The sequence below is a fragment of the Natator depressus genome, chromosome 22 (assembly GCF_965152275.1).
Source record: "Natator depressus isolate rNatDep1 chromosome 22, rNatDep2.hap1, whole genome shotgun sequence".
Lineage (NCBI taxonomy): Eukaryota > Metazoa > Chordata > Testudines > Cheloniidae > Natator > Natator depressus.
Genome location: NC_134255.1, coordinates 16,032,246 through 16,054,321, shown reverse-complemented (window position 1 = coordinate 16,054,321; position 22,076 = coordinate 16,032,246). Strand labels below are relative to the sequence as shown.

Here is a 22,076-nt window from a genome sequence, read left to right as displayed (position 1 = left end):
CTCTGAACTTTTCCAAATTGTCTAGAAGGGAAAAGCTTAACCTTGAAGAAAGAGAGCAGTACCCCTTGTGCAACCTTGGGGCCCGACTTTCCATGTGGGGCCTGCCCTTGGAGCAGATATGTGTTAATACCATAACAGTTGGGCAGTATTTCAATAATACTTAACCCTTGTATTGAGGGAGACACCATAGTCTAGTGGCTCTTACACTGAAGGAGAGTTAGGTCTAATCTCTGCACTGTCACTACTGTGGTGTTTGTCGTACGAATGAGTAACCTAATGAAGAAAGGTCAGTAGTGGTCTCCCCATACAGATGGAGAAACAGAGTGGAGGGGTGACTTGTTTAACGTCATGTGCCGGTCAATAGCAGACTATCTACCAGCCCATGCTTAGTAGAACAGTATGGCTCCCGGGAGAGCGGTTCCTAGTGGAGAGGAACGGGAGGCAATGGTTGTAGCTGGGGGGTTAGAGGAGTCATGGGGGAAGGGACGAAAGCTGAAGAGCCGGATGGGGAAGATCGGAACATGCTCATAGCATGTGGGGGACAGACCTGTACAGAACAAGAGCCCAAAGTGGAGGAACAGGAAGGGGTGAGGTTGTGGGGGAGGATAGTCAGTAGCTGGGAGGGGTGAGAACCAAGGGGCAGGTTAGAAGTCAAGTAGATTGAGCTTGGCATTGGGAAGGAGAGGACAGGGAGCTCATGTCGGATCTTGTTGACCTTTTCCTTTGAGGAAGTCCCTGAGATCTTGCTTGGAGAGGGCCAGGGCCTTGACTCATAGCTGTAGTGTGTACGTAGCTCCTTGCACTGGAGGCACCAACTCCGATCCCCACTGATGGGGACTCTAGTGGTCATGGGACCAGAGGCTGGGGTCACAGTTGGGCCAGTCTGACTTGACATCCCTAGCGCTGCTGGGGATTCTGGGGTGAGGAGTGTGCTCCCTTGGCCACACGGGGCTCGTTGGCGAGTGTCCCTGTGCCAGCATTTATTGGACCAGCCCAGAACACAGGCCTGAATGAGTGCTACTCGGGAACAAACGCACAGGATGCTCGCTGCTTAAGCAGCAAGGCCCAGCCTAATATCGCTTCCCCTAGGCACTGAGCCAGGCTGTGCTCAGGGATTGCCATGGTTGGGATCAGCTCCAAACACCTTGGTACCGGCACCACTCTTGACCCATCTTGAAAGCCTGGGACTCCTAGCATGGGCTGTGGGCCCCAGGAGCCCACAGAACCTCTCTCGGGCCCCATCCCAACTCCTTCCCCCTCCTCTTGCAGCAGAACAGATTCCTGCCTCCTGCAGCAGCTTTTGCCCTGCCGAGTGCCGTCACTCGTTCTGCCTGCCCCCCTCCTCTGCCCCCTGCCGGTTCCCAGCCCGGTGGTTGGGGTGAGTGGGGAATCCCCCGGGGGTGGGGAGCACAGGCTGGGGGTCAGCACAGGTTTCCACATGCAGGTGAGGCAGGCTGCTCAGGTCAGAGACCAGCGTGAGAATCAGGCTGTTGGGCAGCAGGGTCCAGCCCAAGCTAGAGGCGCTGCCTGTCTTTGTTCCCAGGCCTCAGCGGGTTTGTCTACACTGCAGCTAGGAACGAGGCACCCGGCCGGGTAGTCGCAGACTCAGGATAGCAGTGTGGCCATTGCTGCACCAGTGGAGACTCGCGCCAGCCACCAAGCTCAGATCACGTGTAGCAATGTCCTGCTAGCTTAACTTACTTGTGCTAGCTTCGAAGGGGAGTTCGGTCTCTGCGGCTCACTCAGCCATTGCCCTTTCTGCTAAGGCTACCAGCGAGGGGGCAGCTGGTGCCAGTTGGGAGGATGGACCCCAGCCTGCTGGGTCTGGAGATGAGGCGCTCTGAGCACAGGCCAGCACGGAGACTCTTGGGTTGTGAACCTGGCCACACCATACAGCTAAGTGGATCCTTCCCTAAGTAAGCGATTACCAGGCTGGATTACATTTTACAGCTGTAATCCTGCTCGTGATATCATTGCTCCTTGGCTCCAGCCTAAAGAAGGGTGGATTCCTGCCCCTCTGTTTTGGCCCTCTTGTCCCATGCAGGAGTGATGGCAGCATGTGGCTACGGACTCACAGCTGCCCCTCTGCCCCCACCCCCACCGTGTGATGCATGAGGGGCGGGGATGGATTCTGGCTGAGCCTTCGTTCGTTGAGAGCTTGAGCTGAGCATGGACAGCAGCTTCCTCCTGCGTAGGTGTGTGCAGGGCTTGTGTCAGAGGCCTTGGGGCAGGTGAGAGATGCATGGCTTGGATCTGATTTGTCAGCCCTCTGCAGTGGGATTAGTACCTTCCAGGGGCCCTGAGGCCAAGCAGAACTGACGTGATTCCCACAATTTTCTATTTTTTTTTTTACCCCAGTGTCTACTAAAAGGTGGGTGAGTGGCGTCCTCCCAGCCCAAGCCCACATGATAGGGGCAGCTCCTCAGAGACCTGTAAGATGCCTCGGGAGGCAGTGGGGATCAGGGCTAAAGCCTGCCCAGGAGACGTCTGTTCATCCACCATCTGACTTCAGCGGGGTCGTCAGCTTTCCTTGCTGCTGCTGTGTTGTCTGGGTGCATGGACATGCACCTATAAGGGGTGTGGTAGTTCGGACTCCCTCCATCCCTTGCCCCAGATGCCCCAAAGTAGGGTACGTGCCGCCTGCATAATAACATTAAAGATTATTTGGGGTTACTCTCCTAGAGCAATCAACGGGCTTGGCACAGAGCTGGCCTTAGCATTTCGAGGCAGCAGGTGAAACATGCTTCTCCCTCCTCCTCCCAAACATTCCTGCCCCCCAAGATCTGGCCTGAGCATTTTGGGACTGGCTAAAGGGATGGTTCTTTCTGGGGTCCCCCACCGGCGTGGGCTTTGCGGACAGGCAGTCCCTGGGGTTGTTCCAGTGAGGTGAGTCCCAGGTAACTCCTGCCCAGTCCTCAAAGGACTTACTCCGGTGGCAATTCGCCGCCGCACAGGGGGAGGAGGTTGGAGCCAGAAGTGTGGAACCCCTGATCCCTGTTCCCATTTTACATGATTTGGGGAAGGCTAGTGGGAGAGGTGAGTGCCCAAGTAAACAAGAATTAATGGGTGCTGGGGAAGGGGATTAAAATTTCTATTGTTCTAGTTCATCTATAAGAATTCCTCTCCCAGGGTGGCAAATGCTGCCCCCGGAGCCCCAACTCAACCCAGTGAGATGGGAGACCCAGCTGTGGGGGGAGACTGGGGACTTCTTGTACATCAAGGTGCTAGAGCAGGGTCTGCATGCCCACTCCGGGTATCCACGTGGACCTGCAGTGGGAGGGCCCAGTTCAGTGGGCCGATTGGATTTGTCCGTTGAAGCGTTTGATGTTACATGAAGGCAGCTCATTCCAGAGGATGTTAATTGCCCGTTGCAGTGATCAGGTCTGTAGCACCATCGATCTCACCAGGATCAATGGGCTGATTTAGTGTCTTACTAACTCTTTAGCTGGACACCTCATCAATAGCCAGCCACTTACCGACCATCAGCACATTAACACAGGTCGTGCTGCCAAGAACCCACTCTGCCCCGGTCCCCAGCTGTCACTCATGGCTGAGTTTTCTTGCAGGTGAAGACTTTAGGAGGCCATGTGCTCAGTGACCTCAGCTATGGAGCCAGGCCAGCAGCCATCCCACAAATGGAGATGACACCCAGCTGAGACCAGCTCAGGGCAGCTTTTCATGGCTCCCCTGGAACAGCTGCCACTCAAGGACCACGATGCTTGGGAGTGAGCTACAAGAACCTGTGGGAGAGACCCATGAGGACCTGGAGACTGGATCGGGGATAAGGTGGCAGGCTGAGGTGAGGAAGAAAGGGAATGGACTGGGGGCGGGAGGATATTGCACACGGCCATGTCTTAGTCAAACAAGAGGTCACCCTGGGGGCAGGCAATGGGTCAGAGTTGTGAGCTGTGTGTCTCCAGGAGCACTGCACTTTCTCCACAAGCAGCGTTCGGTGGCGATGACCCTGAAGCACTGACAGCATCAGGCCCCTGGTGGGCAGCAGTGGGAGCCCAACTGCTTAAGGACTCTCTTTGCCTTTCTGATTTCTGCTTTGCGCCCCAGGTGAGGAATGTTAGAGGCATACAGGGCTACTCACGTACCGGGTGATCAGCAGACAATGGCCCACTCCTCAGGATGTAGCTTTGAAAGGCTGGGGTTTTGGCATAACCCAAGGTGGGGAATTTGCATTCACCTCGCCCTAGAGATGCCCCAGGAAAACCGCTTCACGCTGTTTGTTCTGTTCTTGTCTGGCCCGTTGTTCGGTATAGTCCTTTTGAGCCACCAGGTCTTGTATCTGTCACATCTGCCCCCTCGAGAGGTTACATAGGATCCCAGCCCACAATAATACGTAAACCATTCATTTAATACAATGGACCGCAAAGATACTTGCATGGATTTCAATAAGGTTTCCCAAGGATATGGCAGGAAATTACCATTCTTATCACATTCTTCTCACCCAAGAACACTAGGACATACTAGAGTGTGCTTCTGGAAACAAGAGGAGGCATTTCCTTTCATCTCCAGCCTTTCTGGGCATAGCCATGGTTCTGGGGGGCTCCCTCCCTTGCTGCTGTGTACAGTGGAATTGCCTCCTCGACCCAGGGAAGCATTGTACCTTGGCCCTGGAGGTGGAGAGTGATCCTGTCAGCCCACCGATGTGTTAAGCTGATCCTGTCATTACTCTATTAGTGCTTTCCAACTACCATACAGCAGAGCTGGAATCTGAAGGGGGTTTTGTTGGCCAAGCATGCAATAGAGGCAGGCGAGGGAAAGAAACTTGCAAAGCCTGGTGAGAAGCTGGTTCTGATGAAATGGCAGGCAAAAGAGAGTCAGAAACAGGCCCAGGTGCTTTATTCTGTGCTGATGGAGTTAGTGAGAGCAACCGCTGCATGTGATGGACACACCATAAGGGAAGCAGCTGAAGCAAATGGAGTGAGAGGAAGGAAGGGACACTCGGGAAGGAACTGGGCTAGCTGTGCAGGCAATAATAGATGCTAGGTGGAGTTGGTGAACAATGAAGAGCACTAGAATGTGACAATGGGAGGCAGGTCCCATGTCCCCATTCCCATCTTGCTCCATGTCTTCCTGCATTGACCCCAGCTTTGCCTCCATTTGGTCACCTCTGGAACTTCTAGTCCCTTCCATCTCACTCCCCATCCCACCACACAGCCTCACCCCTTACGGCTACAAAAGGCAGATCTCTCTGAATCAGCCATGTGAGACAACACAAAGATAGAGAGCCCAGCCTCCAGGGGCTGCAGGAGGCTCAGTGTTTCTGGATCCATGAGAATTAAGTATTGTGTCCTCCAGCTTGGTCCTGATCTCGCCCAACCTCCGCTCTTCTCTCCTGGATGGCCAAAGCAGGTCATTTCACTGTCTGTGCTTGCAGGGTAGGAGCTCCAGGGCCACGTGGCATGAAGCCTTTAGTATAAAGCCCAAGGATCCAGCAGGTCAGGGTAGGAGAGGAGGGTAGACTGTGGTGGCATGGGTTACGCGTGCGAAGTCTGCACTTGGGGCTCTGCTGTGCCAATGCTATTAGGCAGCACTGGGCAATGTGCCAGGTGGCAGAGGGGCAGGAATGGTGGACGTGACACCACAGTATTGACACCAGTCTATGTGGCTTTGAACTCCTGGCCTTCAGTGTCCACATGTGCATGTAGATATGAGGATTTGTTGCCCTACAACAGAATCAGAGGGCAAAGAGAGCTGATGGGATAAGCTGACCAAGGAGCACAGAGGAGATGGAAGTTGTGACATTAAAGTGGGCTCCCCATGGCCAGCACCTCCACAGCCACCCCAAGGGCTTAGTCAGATTGTGGTCACACTGAGGCACCCCAATCGTGGACCAGGAGACCACTTTGCTAGGTGCAATTGGTCTCTGCTCTTTGCCCCTGTTTCCAGCCATGTGTGAGCCTGACACAGTATGTGCCATGTGAATGGGCCACTGCCTTAATTAGGCTTAAAGGGAAGGAGCAAAAGAGTCCTCAGCGAAATTGAGAAGCATTTAAACAGCCCCTCCTTCCTGCCCGCCACACACAGCCATCAATCGGTGCTCTTCTCCTGTAGTCTCTGTCCTTGGTGCTGAACACTCCTGGCGCTCCAGTGCCAGTCATGTAGGGCGAGAGGTACGAACGTGTTCAGCGTTGGACTTTTTCTGCTCCCATGGGAGCAGGGTTAGGCCAGTGTGGCGTGCCCTTGCTGGAGACGTTTTCCAAATATCTACCATGCTTTCCTGTGGTCACCTTGCCGAGTGGATTTATCCAACACCCACCTGCCACTACATGAAGTCACTCTCTGTCCTCTTCGGTTTAGTGAATGAAACATCCAGTTTATTATTTAGTTTTCCAAGATCTCTTGGGTAAGACAATTGAAACTGGTAACAAAACACCATACACAGCACATAGTCTACGTGGGATGCTATTTACAAAAGAGCCATGCCATCAAATTACCGGCTGTTCCCGGCAGCATGCAGCTATTGAACCTTCACAGAGACTTACTTGCTACACAGTAACCTGAAAGAAATACTCAAACAAGAAAATCCTGCTTGCTAAAGTGTATGGTAAGAGCTAGGATAAGAGATGTAAGGGGCTGAAAAAGCACATTGATTGCTACAGATGTAAGGAAAGCACCCGCAGAGCCAGCAAGGCACTGAGGTGGCATGGAGAGGCTGGGGTTAGGTGGCTGGGAGCCCCCGCACCCCATAAACAAATAGATGGGTGTTTGGGTCTGGACTGGGACTAAGTCAGCCTCCTAGGGCTCTGGTCAGCTCAGCACCCAGCAGTCGAGGCGTGTGAGCCTGGGAACTGTGCACATTCAGACTCCCTTGGTATATTCCCACCATCTCCTGCTTCTGCTGTGGCCGGATGCACAGGGAGGCCAGCCTGTGTGGTGGGATCTTGCTCTCTGTGTCCTGATGGAAATGAGAGAGGAGCTGGAACAGGACTGGGGGAGTAGGTGTGCGGCATGTGAGTGGGAAGGGAGTTAGTTGGAGACCGGAAAGGGGGTTAGGCTAAGGTTAGTGTTGGCTCAGATTTAATTAAAGCTTGTTCATCCCTCTCTAACCATCTCCCAGCCATGGTGTTTGGAGCCCACCTATGCTACACCAGTGCCGCAGAAGAACTGCTAGGCGCTGTATCTCTGTGGTTAGAATATACAGGGAAGTCCGTGGAGCTGGGAATGACCCCTTTCAAACATGGCAGTGGAGCGCCCTGTCACTCTTGCCTGCAGAGACCGGCACGGCTCATGCGTACTGCCAGATGGACCAGAGGGTGCCCAGCGTGATGCTATAGGCCAGCACAGCCACCAGGTACACCCGGAAGAGCAGCACGTCCAGCACGTAGCCCACCTGGAGCCACTCGCGGGCGATGTCGCGGAACTCGTCGCGCTTCTCCAGGAACTGGCGGATGGCAGCGATCTCCTGCAGGATGCTTTCCACCACCGGGGAGCTCTCTCCTTGTGCCGGAGGTGCCGGCAATGGCCTTGCGCCTGCCGTCCTCTCATACTCGCGGAGGTTCTCGCAGCCGTAGTGGTTCAGCTTGGCTGTAGGAACGAGAGAGAGAGAGGGGGCAGCCTTTCAGAGGTCCCAGCCCTGCACTGCTGAGCTTGGCTGTGCTGGGCATTATACCACCCCAGAGGTGGGGTTCTGAGCCCCCCTCCCCAGTGTCTGGCCCAGAGCCACCCTCTCTTACAGCAAACAGCCTCTGGGAGGAGGCAGGGGGGTTAAATCTAGTATGTCCCTTTTCTCTACGTGCTAGGCCAAGGGGCGTGTGCTCCAAAGAGGGGTGGTGCTCTGGCCCCATTGCCCCGGGGCCAGCAGGGAGTGAAGATGCCTGGGGTGCCTTTGTAAGCTATGCAATAGGGCCAATGTCCCCGAGCTGTGTGGCCCAAAGGGGATCCTGTTCCACTGCTCCTTCCTGGGCCACATGGACTTCCTGGGCAGAGCTGGTCCCTGGGGTCCCGCTGAGAGCAGTGGGGTGCCCCTCTCACGGTTTGGGGCTAATGCCCCAAGAGGATTTGAGTTCAACACTGACCCCATCATGCAGGCTCAGGTGTTTTGCTTCCCTGCATCATGGTCTAGCTCCACCAGGTGAGCCCTGAGTTCTTTCTAATCCCATGCAGCTTATCCCCCCTTGGTTGTGATAGTAATGTGCAGCCAGGAGGCCAGCTCCCTGCGGCCCTTACCCCCTTTCCCAGTGCCACAGCTCGTACCTGTGCTGTCATTGTTCTCTGGGTGCCGGCTGATGTCCGAACTCGGTGTCCTGCTGGGGTAGAATTTCTTCCTGTCACGGATGCAGAGCAGGATGGTGGCTCGTTCCAGCACCAGGTGCTTGACCCAGTCAGGGACGTGAGGCTGCAGATCCTGCTTGTGGACCAGGCGCACGATCAGGATGGTCTCAGTCAGGCTGATGACCAGCAAGGCCATGCACACAACAAAATAGACGCCTGCCAGAGGAAGGCAGCAATGGTCCATGGTCAGCAGGGTCAGTCTCTCGGCTAGAACTAGGCACGGCACAGGCAAGGCCTGGGTGAGCTCTCTGTACTCACCTCTCTCGATGTTAGGTCTTCCTCACATGTAGTACCCCCTCCTGCTCCAGCCCTACCGGGACCCCTGGCAGCTCAGCGTATCGCTCAGCGTAACCCTGACCCAACCAGCATCCTGGCTATTCCTGTCCTAGTCACCCCACACCCAGCTCTGACAATTCCCCTCAGTCTTGATACACCACCCTTGTTCTTCCTGTCCTCAAGTGCATCTGGAGCTGTGCAGGTGCCCTGTAATTCTGGCCCTCAGCAGACCCTCCTACTTCAGACCTGGCCTCCCTAGCACCACACAGCTCTGCCAGTACACCTCAACCCTGACCCACAGGCCCCATCTCTTGCTATCCTAATTCTGGTCTTCTCCCTCCCACAGCTCTGCTAATGGTCCTTATGCCCAACCCACAGCACCCCCACACAATTCTGTCGAGTGCACTGTCCTACCAGATCCTCTGGCCATACAGTTCATCTGCCCCAGACTATCATCACCCAGCCCCTTCTTGGCTCTGGACTCCGCGAGGGAGACAGATGCTAGATTTCAACCGGGGATGTGTGCGCACCTAGGTAACCACGGTGATGGGTGCTATCATACCTATCAGTGGGGTCCCGATGGCAGTGGCCGGCAGCGTGTCCGACACAATGATCAGGAAGACTGAGTAGCCCAGCAGGAGGGTGATCTTGAAGGAGACCCTCTCCCCACTGTCGGGAGGCAGGTAGAACCCCACGATGTCCATGACCATCAGGAAGATGCTGGGGAGCAGCAGGTTGACGGCGTAGAAGAGGGGGCGTCTCCGGATGACCACCTGCCAGCACAAGAGGGGGCGGGGAAGGTGGAGAGTTCCCTGTCAGTAGGAGGCCATCCGGGAATAAAGGCCCGTGGCTGCCTGGCTCCCCTTCACCGCTACTGGGGCCTGTTATTGCCAGGCAACCCTGTCAGAAGTGAAAGGCCAAGAGCTTTGCTGGCTGAGTGGCTGCTATGTTCCGCAGGCACGTATGGCACCGGCTGTGATGTGTTCCTCTCTGCGGCAGCCCTGCTCGTTTGCTGTGGGGAGCATTGCCTGCTTCTCACCCCGAGCGCCCTAACGCGTGACCCCTGGTCTGGCTTTGAACTGGCAGCAGCAGCTTGGCAGGGCACCTGTGGAGCTGAGACTGGCTATTGCCTGGCCGCCCCCATTCTAAATGAAGGGCCCAGGCCCATGGGCACAGCACAGACTGAGAGCAAGGGCATCCGGCTCAGCTGGCCTGCATTTCCGGTTGCAAAGCCGCTCCTCCATGCACACACCCCACCGCAGCACACCCTCTGGGCTCCTTATTTATAGTCACCAGCTGCCCCATAAACAGCCCATTAAGCCACACACCTGCAGTGGCTTGGATCCTCGGACCATCAGCACTGGAGACTTTTAATGGTCTACGGCCGTATTATGGCCGGGAAGTGGAAGGAACGGCCCTGCCCTGGAAGGGGGGCCCCAGCTACAGAACCACTTCATGCTGGGGGAAATGGCTGCTCATACGGGTCAAACAAACGGCATCTGGGCTTACTCTGTGTGTGTTTCTTGGATGTTCGACTAACTCTGGCTCAAACCAGGGTGCTGGGGGAAGCTCTGCAGTCTGTAGGCAGCAGCTGGACCCAAAGGGGGAAGCTGGCCATCAGGTAGAAGCCATGCTGAGCGACCTCGTTTGCCTCCCGTTAGCAAACCAGGTGTGAGCTGCACTGGAGCGGACCTAGGCTGGGAGTCCTGTCCCCTTGTATGAGTGATGTGCTGCAGCTTGTGTTGCAACAGTCCTTGCTATCCCCACCATGATATGCAGGTAGCACATGCTGAGGGGTTTGCTTAGCAACCCCTCTGCACACTTCAGAGCCAGGAGATCGATTGCACAAGTAGAGAGAGAATGGCACCCTTTGCCTTCTGCATCTTGATGCTTCCCCAGCTCAGTTCTCCCCGCCCCCCCCCCTCCCCACACACACGGCCCACACCCAACCAGGGGAGGGCCCTTACATAGAACTTCATCTCGGCGTAGCTGTCGCTGCCCTCCACGCTGAACTCCCGGAACTGGCTGAGTACGTAGAGGAGCTCCCACTCCCCTTGGTTCATGAAGATGCTCTTGTCAAATTTCACCAGCTCGGGCTGCCGCCACAGAGAGATGTTGATGTCGCGGACTGTGGGGTGGAAGAGAGGTGGGCATCAGGGCTGGGGGCCTGAGGGGAAGGGACATCTTCCCCCAACACTGCTGATGCACTCTATGCCCACAGCCATCCTACAAGATCTGGGAGCGTCACGCTCCTCCCTTCCAGGCCACATTCCTCTTCTCTCCTTGTTCACAAGGACGGATTGGCCTGCATGCGTTCCCTATTTCTAGGGTTGTCTAGGGGGGTGAGGCATGGCCTGCACTGAGCCAGCGTGCTCCCAGAGACTGTGATTGCTACATGACACCCTCCGCCCCGCTAGCTCTTACCCCGCTCTGTCCCTCCTTGGGCGGCCATGGGCTAACAATACAAACTAACCCCAGGCTGCCTGTACCAATGAGCCCAGCACTGACCCAGGGAGCCCAACCAGCTCAGTCCTTGCTTTCCCTGCTGGTAAGAGGACCATTTTGTGCCTTTTGCAATGTCCACTAGGAACGAAACTGAGACCCACCAAGTGGCTGCGAGCTATGGAGTCCCTGACCAGGTCATATTGACTTCCCATGCAGCTGAAGGCTTTCTTAGCTGGCCTGATCCCTCCCTTCCCAAGGCTCCTGAAGGGCAGGGTGCAGCGGGGAAGGCAGGGCCGCTTGTCACGTACTGTTGTGCAGCCAGCTGGTGAAGGTGAGTGAGCAGTTCTGCACGTCGAAGGGGAAGTTGTAGATGTCCAGGCTGCAGGCAGTCACCACCTGGATCGGCTTGAGGTTCTGGACCTCCCCGTGGTAGCGGATGTAGACGTATGGGATGTCCGGGGACTTGCCCACGTCCACGCTGAAGTGCACAAAGAATGAGAACACCCCCGTCAAAAAATAAATAAATAAAGCGGAGTCCTCTGGCTCTTCTCTACCATGGTGAAATGCCAGCTGCAGTGGATGGGAGTGCCCCAAGCCTGGCTAGCCAGGACAGTTGGGAGACCATCTCTGTTAGGAATGGTAGCAGCTGTGATACCCGCTAGATGTGACCCTCAGGTTCCTGGCAGGGCATTGGGCAGCCTGAAGCCGGCAAAGTTGGGCTGTCCAGAAGCCTGAGACCATGCAGAGGTCTCTGTTTAGAGCCTGTTGCTGCCAGCTGACTCGTGCCCAGGAACCTCTCCAAGGAGACAAGCAGCCCATCCTACCTGTTCCCCAAAGAAACCTACAGGTTTATTGACTCTCCAGCTCTGTGGACCCATCTCTTCTTTCCCACCGCAAACCCTCCCGCAACCAGTCATCCCCCATCTTTAGTTACCAGCATAACCCCCACGCAGCCAAGCTATAGCTCCAATGCTTCTCTCAGTGGGTGACTTGTCTATTTTGACTGTTATCTCTGCAGCGCAGGGCTTTTTGTTACTGCCTGTGTGTACAGCGCCCAGCACTGCAGGGCCTCAATCTCAGCTGGGGCGCTAGGCACTGCTGTAATACAAATAATACTTGTAGGAAGCACAATAGACTATGGCAGACTCCTTAACGTTCAAAGGACAGACATATACAACAGTTACCTTTGGTGACAAGGCCCCTCTGATGCATATGGGGTTACTGGGTTTGTGTTCGTCACATGGTTCTAAAAGGAAGAGAGGAAGTGGTGCAAAGGAGAATACCCTAGAGGAAAGCTGGGTCCTGGGTCCTCCCAGCTGGCTGGGGTTGGAAAGGCCGCAGAGGGGCTGGTGAGCTGATAGCTGGGGATTGATTTGGTCTGGTTTTGAGTCATGTGTTTGGAAACAAAGTGAGCCTTGAAGGAAAGGGGGGAAATGACTTTAGCTGGGGCTTTGATGATATTTTTTTTTAACTTCCCTGGCTGGTGAGTTTGCACACAGCCCTACACCTTTGCATCTCGTTAGCATTGCCATAGGACTCTCTCTATGGACACACTCTCTCTGATTAGTACCAGGAATGCCTCACTGAAGTTATCACACTGCACAAAGCAAAGCTGTAAAGTTTTTAAAGGGTGGCAAGTGCCTGAGATCATGGCAGCTCCTTAAATCCTAGCAGAATAGAGATGGTTAAGAACAATAGATTTCTTTCCCGAGGAAGGGTTGGCAGTTCTGCAGCTGCCCCTGCATTGTGTTTCCTGTACAAAACCTTCCTCTGAATATCTGAATTCCACCCCAAATGCAGCAAGGGTAATTATGAACGTTTATAGTCAGCCAGCATTGGAAATGTCCCAACTCCTCAGCTATTCCCATCTGCAGTGTACGGTATGTGGGGATATTGCCAGCTCTGTGCAAACCAGCAGCAGTGCTGGGAATACAAAGTGGAATGTGAACTTGCGGGGGAGGCGGGAGAGAGTTAAATCTCCAGGCCCCATGGGCTGTTGTCCGAGAACTTTGCTGCACTTACAACTCATTGATGAGGATGTCTGGTACCCAGATGCTCTCGGTGGGGATAGACATCTGCGTGATGTTATCAAAGTCCTCTGGATTCCACCTGAGAAACTCGTCAATCCAGTGCTGCAGAAGTGAGATAAGAGGGGACTTAGGCAGCAGGATCAATTCCAGGCCGGTTCCCGACCTCTGGCAGGAGTATTAGATACAAAGCAAAGCCTATCTTCCCAATTACTGCACTTGCCCAACTGTATGAAGCTTAAAGCATTCACCCATTCCCCTCTAATCCTATAGCTCTGTGCCCCACATGCTACTGGTCATCCTCTGATGGTTTTGACCTCGCTGCACTAAGCTAGGACATTATCATCCATGTGCACGTGCTCTGAACCACCGATCTCTCTGCTTTCCAGAGGGTGCTGGGTTTTACGTGTTGGCTACATACTGCATAAGGGGATGTCTTCTTGGTGTTGGAGCAAGTCTGTGCACTGTTCTAATCTTCTGGAGACTCTGTGGATATATCCATGTCCCAGCTATTTATTTGGCTGCATTTCTCATTTTGGGATGAACTAGGTTAGCTGAGAACCAGCAGGAGCCCATAGGGTGCTCTCTTTGCATAGCCAAAGAGAAAAGGATGGTGTGCTTGGGGAGCTCTGGGTGAAAAGAAAGTGAGAACTCTCATGTGGATGCCAAGGGGGATGCCCCACTTCTCTCCTCCTATCCTGGAGCTGTGGGAGTAAACTCCCTCCGCCCCATGAGGAAAATGGAAGTTAGAATACAAGGCAGGAGCTGGCCAGAGTGACGTGAGCAGCAGACATGTCCGAGTTTCCTTTGGCGAAGCAGGCAGCAGGCCTGCCTTCACAGAGGCACTGACGGTCTCCAGCAAAAAGTCCCCACAGGCCAGCACCCCCCAAGAAGAACATGGCTCCTGAGCACAAAGCGTTCTCAACATCTCCAGGGCTGTCTGAGAAATCGCCACCTTACTGTGGGTGCCGGCACTGCAGCGATAAATGCGACTAACCCTGGAGAGGGCCCAGGGCAAGTCCCACCGAAGGAGAGTGGGCGAGAGAGCCGGGAGGGTTCCAGACACTCACCTGCCTGTACCAAAGGTAGGTTGTCAGCACCTGGTTTTTTTCATCCTGTTGGAAATAAAAAGCAAAAGGGTGAAATGGGCGAAGGGCATTTCACAGCTCAGGGGTTACTGGTCTTGTCATTAATGCCAAGGGCCCAAAGCGATCAGGAAGGGCTTAGGTACAAATGATCACCCGGCTGCAGATGTAAGTGAGGATCAACTGGCAAGAACACAAGAGGAGAAGGTGGGGCGATGGCAAAATAACAAGCAACAGAACCTCTGATTGCAGATCCTTTGGGACACGGATGGGCCTTCTTAAGCTCTTCAGCTTTCCCCGCCAGAAGGCCTGTCTGTCCTCTAACTGCCCTGTTGGCAGAGGGGCCTTCAGATACAGTCACTGATCCAGCACCTTTTAGAGCAAACTTCTTTCAGTTCGGAGTAAGGGGTGAGTGTGGATGGCTTCTTGTAGCAACTCTGCCTTGTCTGTGGTCAAGCCTCTCTGGCATGGTGCACTGAATATTGTTAAATTATACCTAGGGCCAGGTTCCATATCAACTCAGCATGTTGGGTTCTGAGCACTTTGGAAATCTCACCCTTAATTAGATGCCTAAATGGTTTCTGAGCACTTGAAGACATGGCTCCAAGTGATTTGCCCTAGTTTACCTAAGTCCAGCTCCTAAAGAGGATGTGTCTCCACACTTCACCCTGGATGTGGAAAAACTTAGTGACATATGAACCTCCCTAGGCTCAGAGGTACCTACCTCCACTCCTCAGGCCCAGAAGTGTTAGGGCTTCTGGGCTCAGTGGCAAAGCAGAAGACTTACCACGCTGAGAATGGCATATACCATGACATCAATGGCTACGTTGGTTGTCCTTCTCCAGTCCTGAACTGGCCGGACACCCTTTCTGTAATGAGTCAGCAGGTAGTCGGAGAGCTGGAGCAGGGCTGGCTTGGCAGAGTTCAAAGTCCTGTTGTTCCCTTTCCGAGCAGCTAAGGGGAAAAAAAAATCACATTTCCTTGGACTCATTTCTGGGCATGAACCCACTCAGTGCCTCACCTTCCCCATTCCCTCTCTCTCCATGCTGCTGCACAATTGACGCAAAGCAACCTGGCTCAGGGAAAGCTGACTCCCAGCAAAGCATGGCTCAGTCTGGCTGAAGTAGCTTCCAGCCAAGACCAGCTCAGTGCAGCGCCTGCCGGGTCATCTCAGGTGGGGAGTGACTCCCACTCAGGACTGGCTCGGTGTGGCTCCTGTCGACTAGAGAACAGAGAAGCACTTTACTGGCTCGCCATGTGGAACTGCCTGCTCCGGGGCATATGGGCTGGGCTTGAGACCCTGCAGTGCAGTCTGGCTGTGGGATGGGGAGCTCCACTAATCTGAACTACTGCAGCCTATAGCCTGGCTCCCAGCTGCTCCAAGTACTGCAGGCACATCTCTCTGCCTCTCAGATAACTTTTGGGCATCCTGAAATTGTCCTGCCCAAGGTCCGCACATACTCAAAGGGGTTTGATCTTTCTTCCATTCAAAAAGAGCACAGAGTGCATATTGCTGGTGTAACAGGCTGGCCTGCCTCATGGGCTGCAGAGCCTGGGGCTAAGGCAACCCTGATTATAGGATCAGCCCCACCTGAGAGGAATCAGGTGGTTCCAGTACAAAAGGAGCAGGAAGTGGCAGTGAAAGGGAAGCTACATCTGCAGATGCTGCAGGGTGTAAGAACGCTCCTGCAGGGCTCTGTGTCAGCAGGAGAAAAGCTCAGAAGCAGGGCCGAGTGAGCTCCAGGCAGGTAGACTTGGGAGAGACCCTGTCCAAGTAGGGAAGAGACTGCAACTGGAAGGGACTGTGGAGAACAACAAACTCCAGGCAGGAGGTTGCTGGCGAGCAGAAAGACAGGCACTTATGGTGGTGGGGATGTGCCCAGCTGAAACTGGGATGAAGCCTGAGTTTATGTACTGTTTTTCCGAAAGGCTCCATGGGGTTTTGGATCAGGAGAGAGATGCTGAAGTGGGGTCGGGTCCTGGAGGTCCATCGTGTATCAGAAGACTAAATAAATAGGGCCCCTTGTGGGGACTGTTTGAACGGCCTGTGGACTGTGGATTTCTCCAGGGCTCTGAAGAGGGGAAAACAGAGGCCAGGTGTCTTAGAGGGACCTCTGGCCATAAGGGGGCACTCAGGAGGTGGCTGCCTGTGTTATTAATGGGAACAGGATTTACAGCAAGACTGACCTCATGGTTAATGTATATTTTCTTTCCAAAAAGCCACCCTGCTAGCTCAGGGCATGGATAGCTCCCGGCCCTTCTCCCTGGGCTCTCTGTGGGAGCTGGGTACGAGGTGACATGTGAAGGAGTTTTAGCTTCCAGATCTGTCATCTCCAGACATGGACAAGGATCAATGGCAGAGGTGAGACTATTCCCACCTGGGGAATATTTAAAATTTCCCTCTGTATTTTTTTAAATCAAATTATCCCAGGGAAGTGGAGGACATGGAGGAGTAGGAGGAAGAGGCTGAAGCTAAAGAGAAACCAAGATGTTTAATTCATTTACCTCTTTAATTGATTTTTTTAAAGAATATTTGTGTGACTGAAGACCTGATCCAAAGCCCATTGAAGTCAATGGTAGTCTTAGCATGGACTGCAATGGACTTTGGATCAGGTTCTGAGAGTTTCATACATTGTGAAAGCTTCCAAGTAGTCTTGGCCAATGTTTTTACAGCCAGACTTTTTCTTGGAAAGCAACAGCAGAGCAGCTGGTTTGCCTGGATATCGGTCAAATACCCATTGCTTGGCCTGTTCCTCCCTCCTTGGCTGCCCCCATAATCAGCTGCAATGTGGGGATGGTTTAAGGTCTTGCTCTGGCACCACTGAAGTCAATGGGAACCTTGCATTTGACTCCAGTGGTACCTCATCAAACCCTAGGAGCCTACACTTTCTGCAAGCCATCTCCATACACCATCATGGCTTTCATTACTGCCCAGCAAACCAGCTAGCTGGGCTCCTCCTCTCCTTCTGTGTTGAACTGACAAAAGGAAAGGAGTTATGGATTGTAGCTCTCCTTTCTGCCTAATAAGTGTTAGCAGAGCTGGTGGGATTTAAAATGAATGAGGGGCCCATCACAAGTTGTGATAGCTGTGATCCCATGCCTTAGTAGGGTAGTAATGAAACACTGCTCCCTGGTTGGCCCCTTCACACCAATCAGTCACAACATTACCATCAAACCCCCAGAAAGAGTCTGGCAATGGGGCGGGGGGGGGATTGAGAGAGCGAATGAATTTCCAGACACTGGCCCGCAACAAAAGGCTGTGTTTAAGGAAGCATGGCTTGGTTGGTTTGTTCCTGCTGCGGGAATGCTTTTTCAAATATTGCAGCAGAAAGTTGAAGAGCAAGGACAGTGTTGTGGTTGAAGCACTGGTCTGGGACTTCCAGAAATCTGGCTTCAGGTTCTCTCCCTGCCACAGAATCCCTGTGTGACCCAGGCAAATCACTTAATTTGTCTCTGTTTTCTATCTGTAAAATGGGGTCAATAATCCTTCCTTCCTTCCTCCCACCACAAATGCAGCAAGGGTGACTGGTGGGGGAGAGGGTGTGTGAGAAAAGGTTACTCTGCCACTGCCTGGGCTGTACCTGTCCTGGAGATAGGGGATCAAGTCCCCACTTGCCAGTGCTGTCCGTTTGGAACCTTTGAACAGAGTTTTATTCACTTTGTAGTTAAATAGCAGCACTTGTTAATACTTAGACTTGTTGGTATCTTGAAAGTCAGGCCTCCAAACAGTCCTGCAAGCTCTCTGCGTTAATGCTGTGAGCACTGAGTGCATAACAGATTGCCCCCAATGCAGTGCTCCTGTTTGCAAGGCAACTTGTGAAGTGAAAGTCAAGTCAAAGTCACAGAACCCTGTCTGCAGCTCAGCCCGCAAACATGACCGTCTAACCAGAGCACAATTCACATGTAATAAAAGGAGCTGACTGGAATAGATCTGCAGGGACTTGGGAAAAGCTGTCTACGAAGGGGCCTTTCATCTTTCTTTAAAAAAACAAAAACAAAAAAGCTTTACCTAGAACCTATGATGCCTCCAAGTTAGCTGGGCTCATGAGCCCCCGCCAGGTCTGTGTAAGGCAAAAGAGGATGTGAGGGGGGTGAGGAAAACAGGCTGTTGTTTGGTAGGAAAACAGGCTGTTTGGTCGTTGTGCTGTAGACTCTGTCACACTCTCTTCCAAGTGGCCCTTAATGGTGCAGCCTGTCATAGTTGGCTCACAAAGGTTTGCTTTTGGGGCTTGCCCTGCCAAACTCTGCAGTTGAAGTGGTGGTGTAGCCGTGTGGGTCCTGGTCTATTGGACAAGGTGGGTGAGGCAATATCTTTTATTGGGCCAACTTCTGTGGTGAAAGAGACAAGCTTTTGAGCTCCACAGAGCTGCTCTTCATGTCAGCGCTGTGTAAGCTCAGAAGAAGAGAAAATCTGGTAGAATTCAGACACCTCAGTAGGTAACCTAGTCTTGCCGTGTGTTTCTGTGTGCACGCGAGAGAGCGAGAAATAAAGCTGGGTGGGAAACAGATTTCCCATCCTGATGATTGTTCAGAATTTGATTTTTTTTTTCTTTCATCCTGAATTGGGGTGAAAAATCAAAATCTCAGATGTTCCCAAATAACCCCCCCTTCTCTTAAATTTTCAGGTGAGCCAAAGAGTTTAACAACAATCATCCTGAAACTCAGACCCAGCGGGCTGGGCCTACTTGGATTTGGATGGCTAGCCCCAGCCGCTGCAGTGCTGCAACATCCCCATTGCTAGGCTCAGCATGCTAGCTTGGGCAGAGCTAGCACTTGTCTGACTACCTGAGCTGGGAGGCACGTTCCCATCTGCAGTGTAGACATACCCAGAGTGATCAGCCCTGCCAAGCTGAGAAGTACCAGTCACCGGGAGTTTCGCCTTTGGGCCTTTACCTCTTGCAGGCAGTATTGGTATGAAAACACAGGATGCCAGCCTCTCTCTTCAGCAGGCTTGCTGCTGGACAGCTCCCAGTGGCAGCTGCCCAGAGCAGGAGGGAAGCCAGGATGCAGATATCACACACAAGGCCTTGGAGACAGAACCAGTACAGGTGGCTGGGGGGACAACTTTGCCTTTAGGGTGGAAGTGACTCCAGTGCTGAAAAGTCAGCCCACACCCTGTGCACTACTTACATCCTGCGTAAGCCCTCAGTTAGTGGTGTATTGGCTTCAGGTAGCATCTTTAAACAGGTGAACCCTTTGTCAGCCCCCTTTTTCATTCGACTGGAGTTTTGGACCACAGATCTTCATTGCAGAATTACTCCCATCAAATCAAAACTAATCAACCACAATCTTTCTGCAGGAATAAGAGCCTTAAACTTGCAACTTTGCAGATTCATTAGATTTCTAAAGAAACACCAAGGTCTAATTTGCTGGGACACTTTTTTTTCCCCCCTTTGCCTAGGTATCTTGGGAGAAATCTCACTTTTCTGCATCAATCTCTAAACAAAGAAGCAGCTTTTTTCCTTCCAGGTGTTTTCTATCGTGGCTTCACGCATAGGTCTCCTGTGTGTAGAAATGAGACCCATTCAGGCTTATTAAATGGTGAGTTTTCCTAGAAGATCTGCGTTGTTCATCGGCACGTGTTAGTACTCCTACCACTGTGATCCTGAGGGAAAATTGAGTTTTCAGTAGCCCTGGGGCTTGTCTCATTGTAGGATGAGAAAACAGAAATTGTCAGGTGTCATCTCGTCCTGCATCTTGTCTCCAAATGCTTTAGGGGAAGGTGCAAACTCCTATAATGAACAATGAGGCACTGCAAATGCTCTGGGGTATGTATAAAGCAGGCTCCATGGATGTGATTTTTTTTTTCCTTCATGCTTCCTGCTGAAGTTGTTTCTAAAACTCTGGGTTTCCTTGGGTAACCAGGAGTGCTTGAGTAACAGACACAAGGAGAGTGGAGCTCAAAAGAAGGGAATGGAGGGAAAACAGCCCAACTCCTCATCTCTAATGGGCTTGGCTGCACGCTGAAGATGGAGGGTATGTGCTCAAAGCTTATTAATCATTTTCAAGCCAGATGTTAAAACTAGACTTGGAACTAAGATGAGGCTGGGCTAATAGGATGGGATCTGGATTATCTATGGCATGTCATTTAAAATAGCATTCATTGGCATGGAAGGGGGACTCTGAGCACAGGGGAGGCAGGTCCACAGCACAGGAACCGTGTTTTATGCGTGTTTGCACTCGCCAGAAAGAAAAAAGGCATTAAAGTCCATGTGAAATTCTTGCTGGTTGGTTAAAGTTAGTTTCCTCAAACACCCTGTGGTTCCTGCATATGCCAGAGAGGAGCGGGTGCTGTAGGGAGCTGGCTGTAGCTTCCCAAACTTTCAAAGTGAAGAACGCCATGAACAACGTTGATTGCTGGCGGGGCTGGGAGGTGGGGGGAGGGGGTTAGATGATGTGACAGTAGCTTTTAGTGGAGCGACCCATTAGTGAAGCATAAAGTGATTAGGGCTGGAAGGGGCCAACATTAAGCTGTCTAGTGCATCCTCTGCTATCTGTGTGGGACTCTGACCTTGCTAGACTTCTTCCAATAGGTGCCCAGCCAGCTGTGACTTGAAGAGTCCTGGTGACTTTGATTCCAGGGCAGTGGCTTTCTAGCTGATCTTGCCACTTTTGCTTTTTCATTGTGTTTGTCTCTCCCCCACCCGCATTAAATATATTTGGGCCAGAAGCTCAGCTGTTATAAACCAGCATGGGCCACTAACTTCAGTGGAGCTACACTGATTTACACTGGCTGAGGATCTGGCCCTTTCCTCCCTGCTTTTATCATTGTTTACTCAGGACAGCAATTCCTTCCTTTCCTCTTCTGCATCCTCACTCTAATGCAAAAGTTTTGGCGGCCAGAAATGATACTCAATGAAAGACAGTTTCCAACCTGCCTTCAAAGGAAATCTCAGACATACCCTTGCTTTGAAACCTTACAGCTGCATTGGTACCACAATATTGCTTCCCTTGCTCGGGAAAGTTCGGCAACAATAAAGAATGATTCCTAACTAATAACTGACAGTTATGAGAGAGTCTGCACTGCTTGGGAATAGGAGCATGGAAAACAACTCATCATCTGTTCTGTTTACTGTCGTCCAAAAATATTTAGTCCTCCATTATGAAAAATGAAGCATTAGTAGGGATATCTATTTACCAAGCTCAAGAGTTTGGGCAACAGGTTCCAAATTGATATATATATCACTGTGTTCTCTCTTTTTTTTCAATCCTCTCTGACTAAACAAGCTTAAACTTTTCAACTCTGCAGCCTTTTATTATTGAGTCTAAAATTATCGAGTCTAAAAACATCCCGTTAGCCTGTCACAAAGGCTATTGCTAATTTCCCTGCTCCAGAGCCTGACCTGCATTTCTGACACTCCTCTGAACATGCAAAATCACAGAACCCTTTCCATAACCTGTTATGGGTGTCCCCCCTTCATCAGGCTGTATAGATCAATTGTGATAACATGGGTGTCTCTTTTAAAAAAAAAATTGGTGTATTTCATGCACAGAATTTAAGCCATCAGGCTTGTATTAAAATACTTCTACCCATCTCTCAGCACCTACAAGACCCCCCCAACTTTCCCATAAGTTTCCTTACCTTCACTTTGAAACATAAAAGTGAACAGCAGCAGAGCAAGAAATGCCCAAAGAGTTGAGGGTGGCATGGCTCTGATCCAGAGGGTCACAGTCTTTCTTAGTTCCTCTTCACAATGATTCCACACGTAGGACTGAGTCTTCTGGTTCTCCTCCGCTCTGACTCCCGCTTCTATCCATCCCTCTGCAGATAAAGGGAACCTAATCAGGGCAGCAGGTACACCTTTTGCTCGCTTCCCCCCCCCCCCCAAAAAAAGGTCAGGTTTTTGAAAATGCCTAATTAATCTTGCAATCAGACTCCTCTGCTGCATCACATTTCAGGCTGGGAGGATAAAAAAGGAACCCACCCACCCGGACTGATGTCACACGGGACAAATGC

At 52.3% G+C, this 22,076-nt stretch overlaps 1 protein-coding gene across 1 annotated transcript; it reads right to left on the bottom strand.

The window, feature by feature from the left end:
• Nucleotides 1–6,361: 6,361 nt before the first annotated feature.
• HTR3A (5-hydroxytryptamine receptor 3A) lies at nt 6,362–21,829 on the bottom strand. The gene is made up of 9 exons (XM_074936642.1): nt 21,702–21,829; nt 14,907–15,073; nt 14,105–14,149; nt 13,030–13,139; nt 11,316–11,485; nt 10,530–10,690; nt 9,125–9,335; nt 8,209–8,442; nt 6,362–7,539 (listed from the first exon to the last, which is right to left on the bottom strand). The coding sequence occupies exons 1-9, from the start codon at nt 21,766–21,768 to the stop codon at nt 7,241–7,243; spliced, it is 1,464 nt and encodes a 487-aa protein (XP_074792743.1). The 5' UTR covers nt 21,769–21,829; the 3' UTR covers nt 6,362–7,240.
• Between the last annotated feature and the right edge of the window lie 247 nt (nt 21,830–22,076).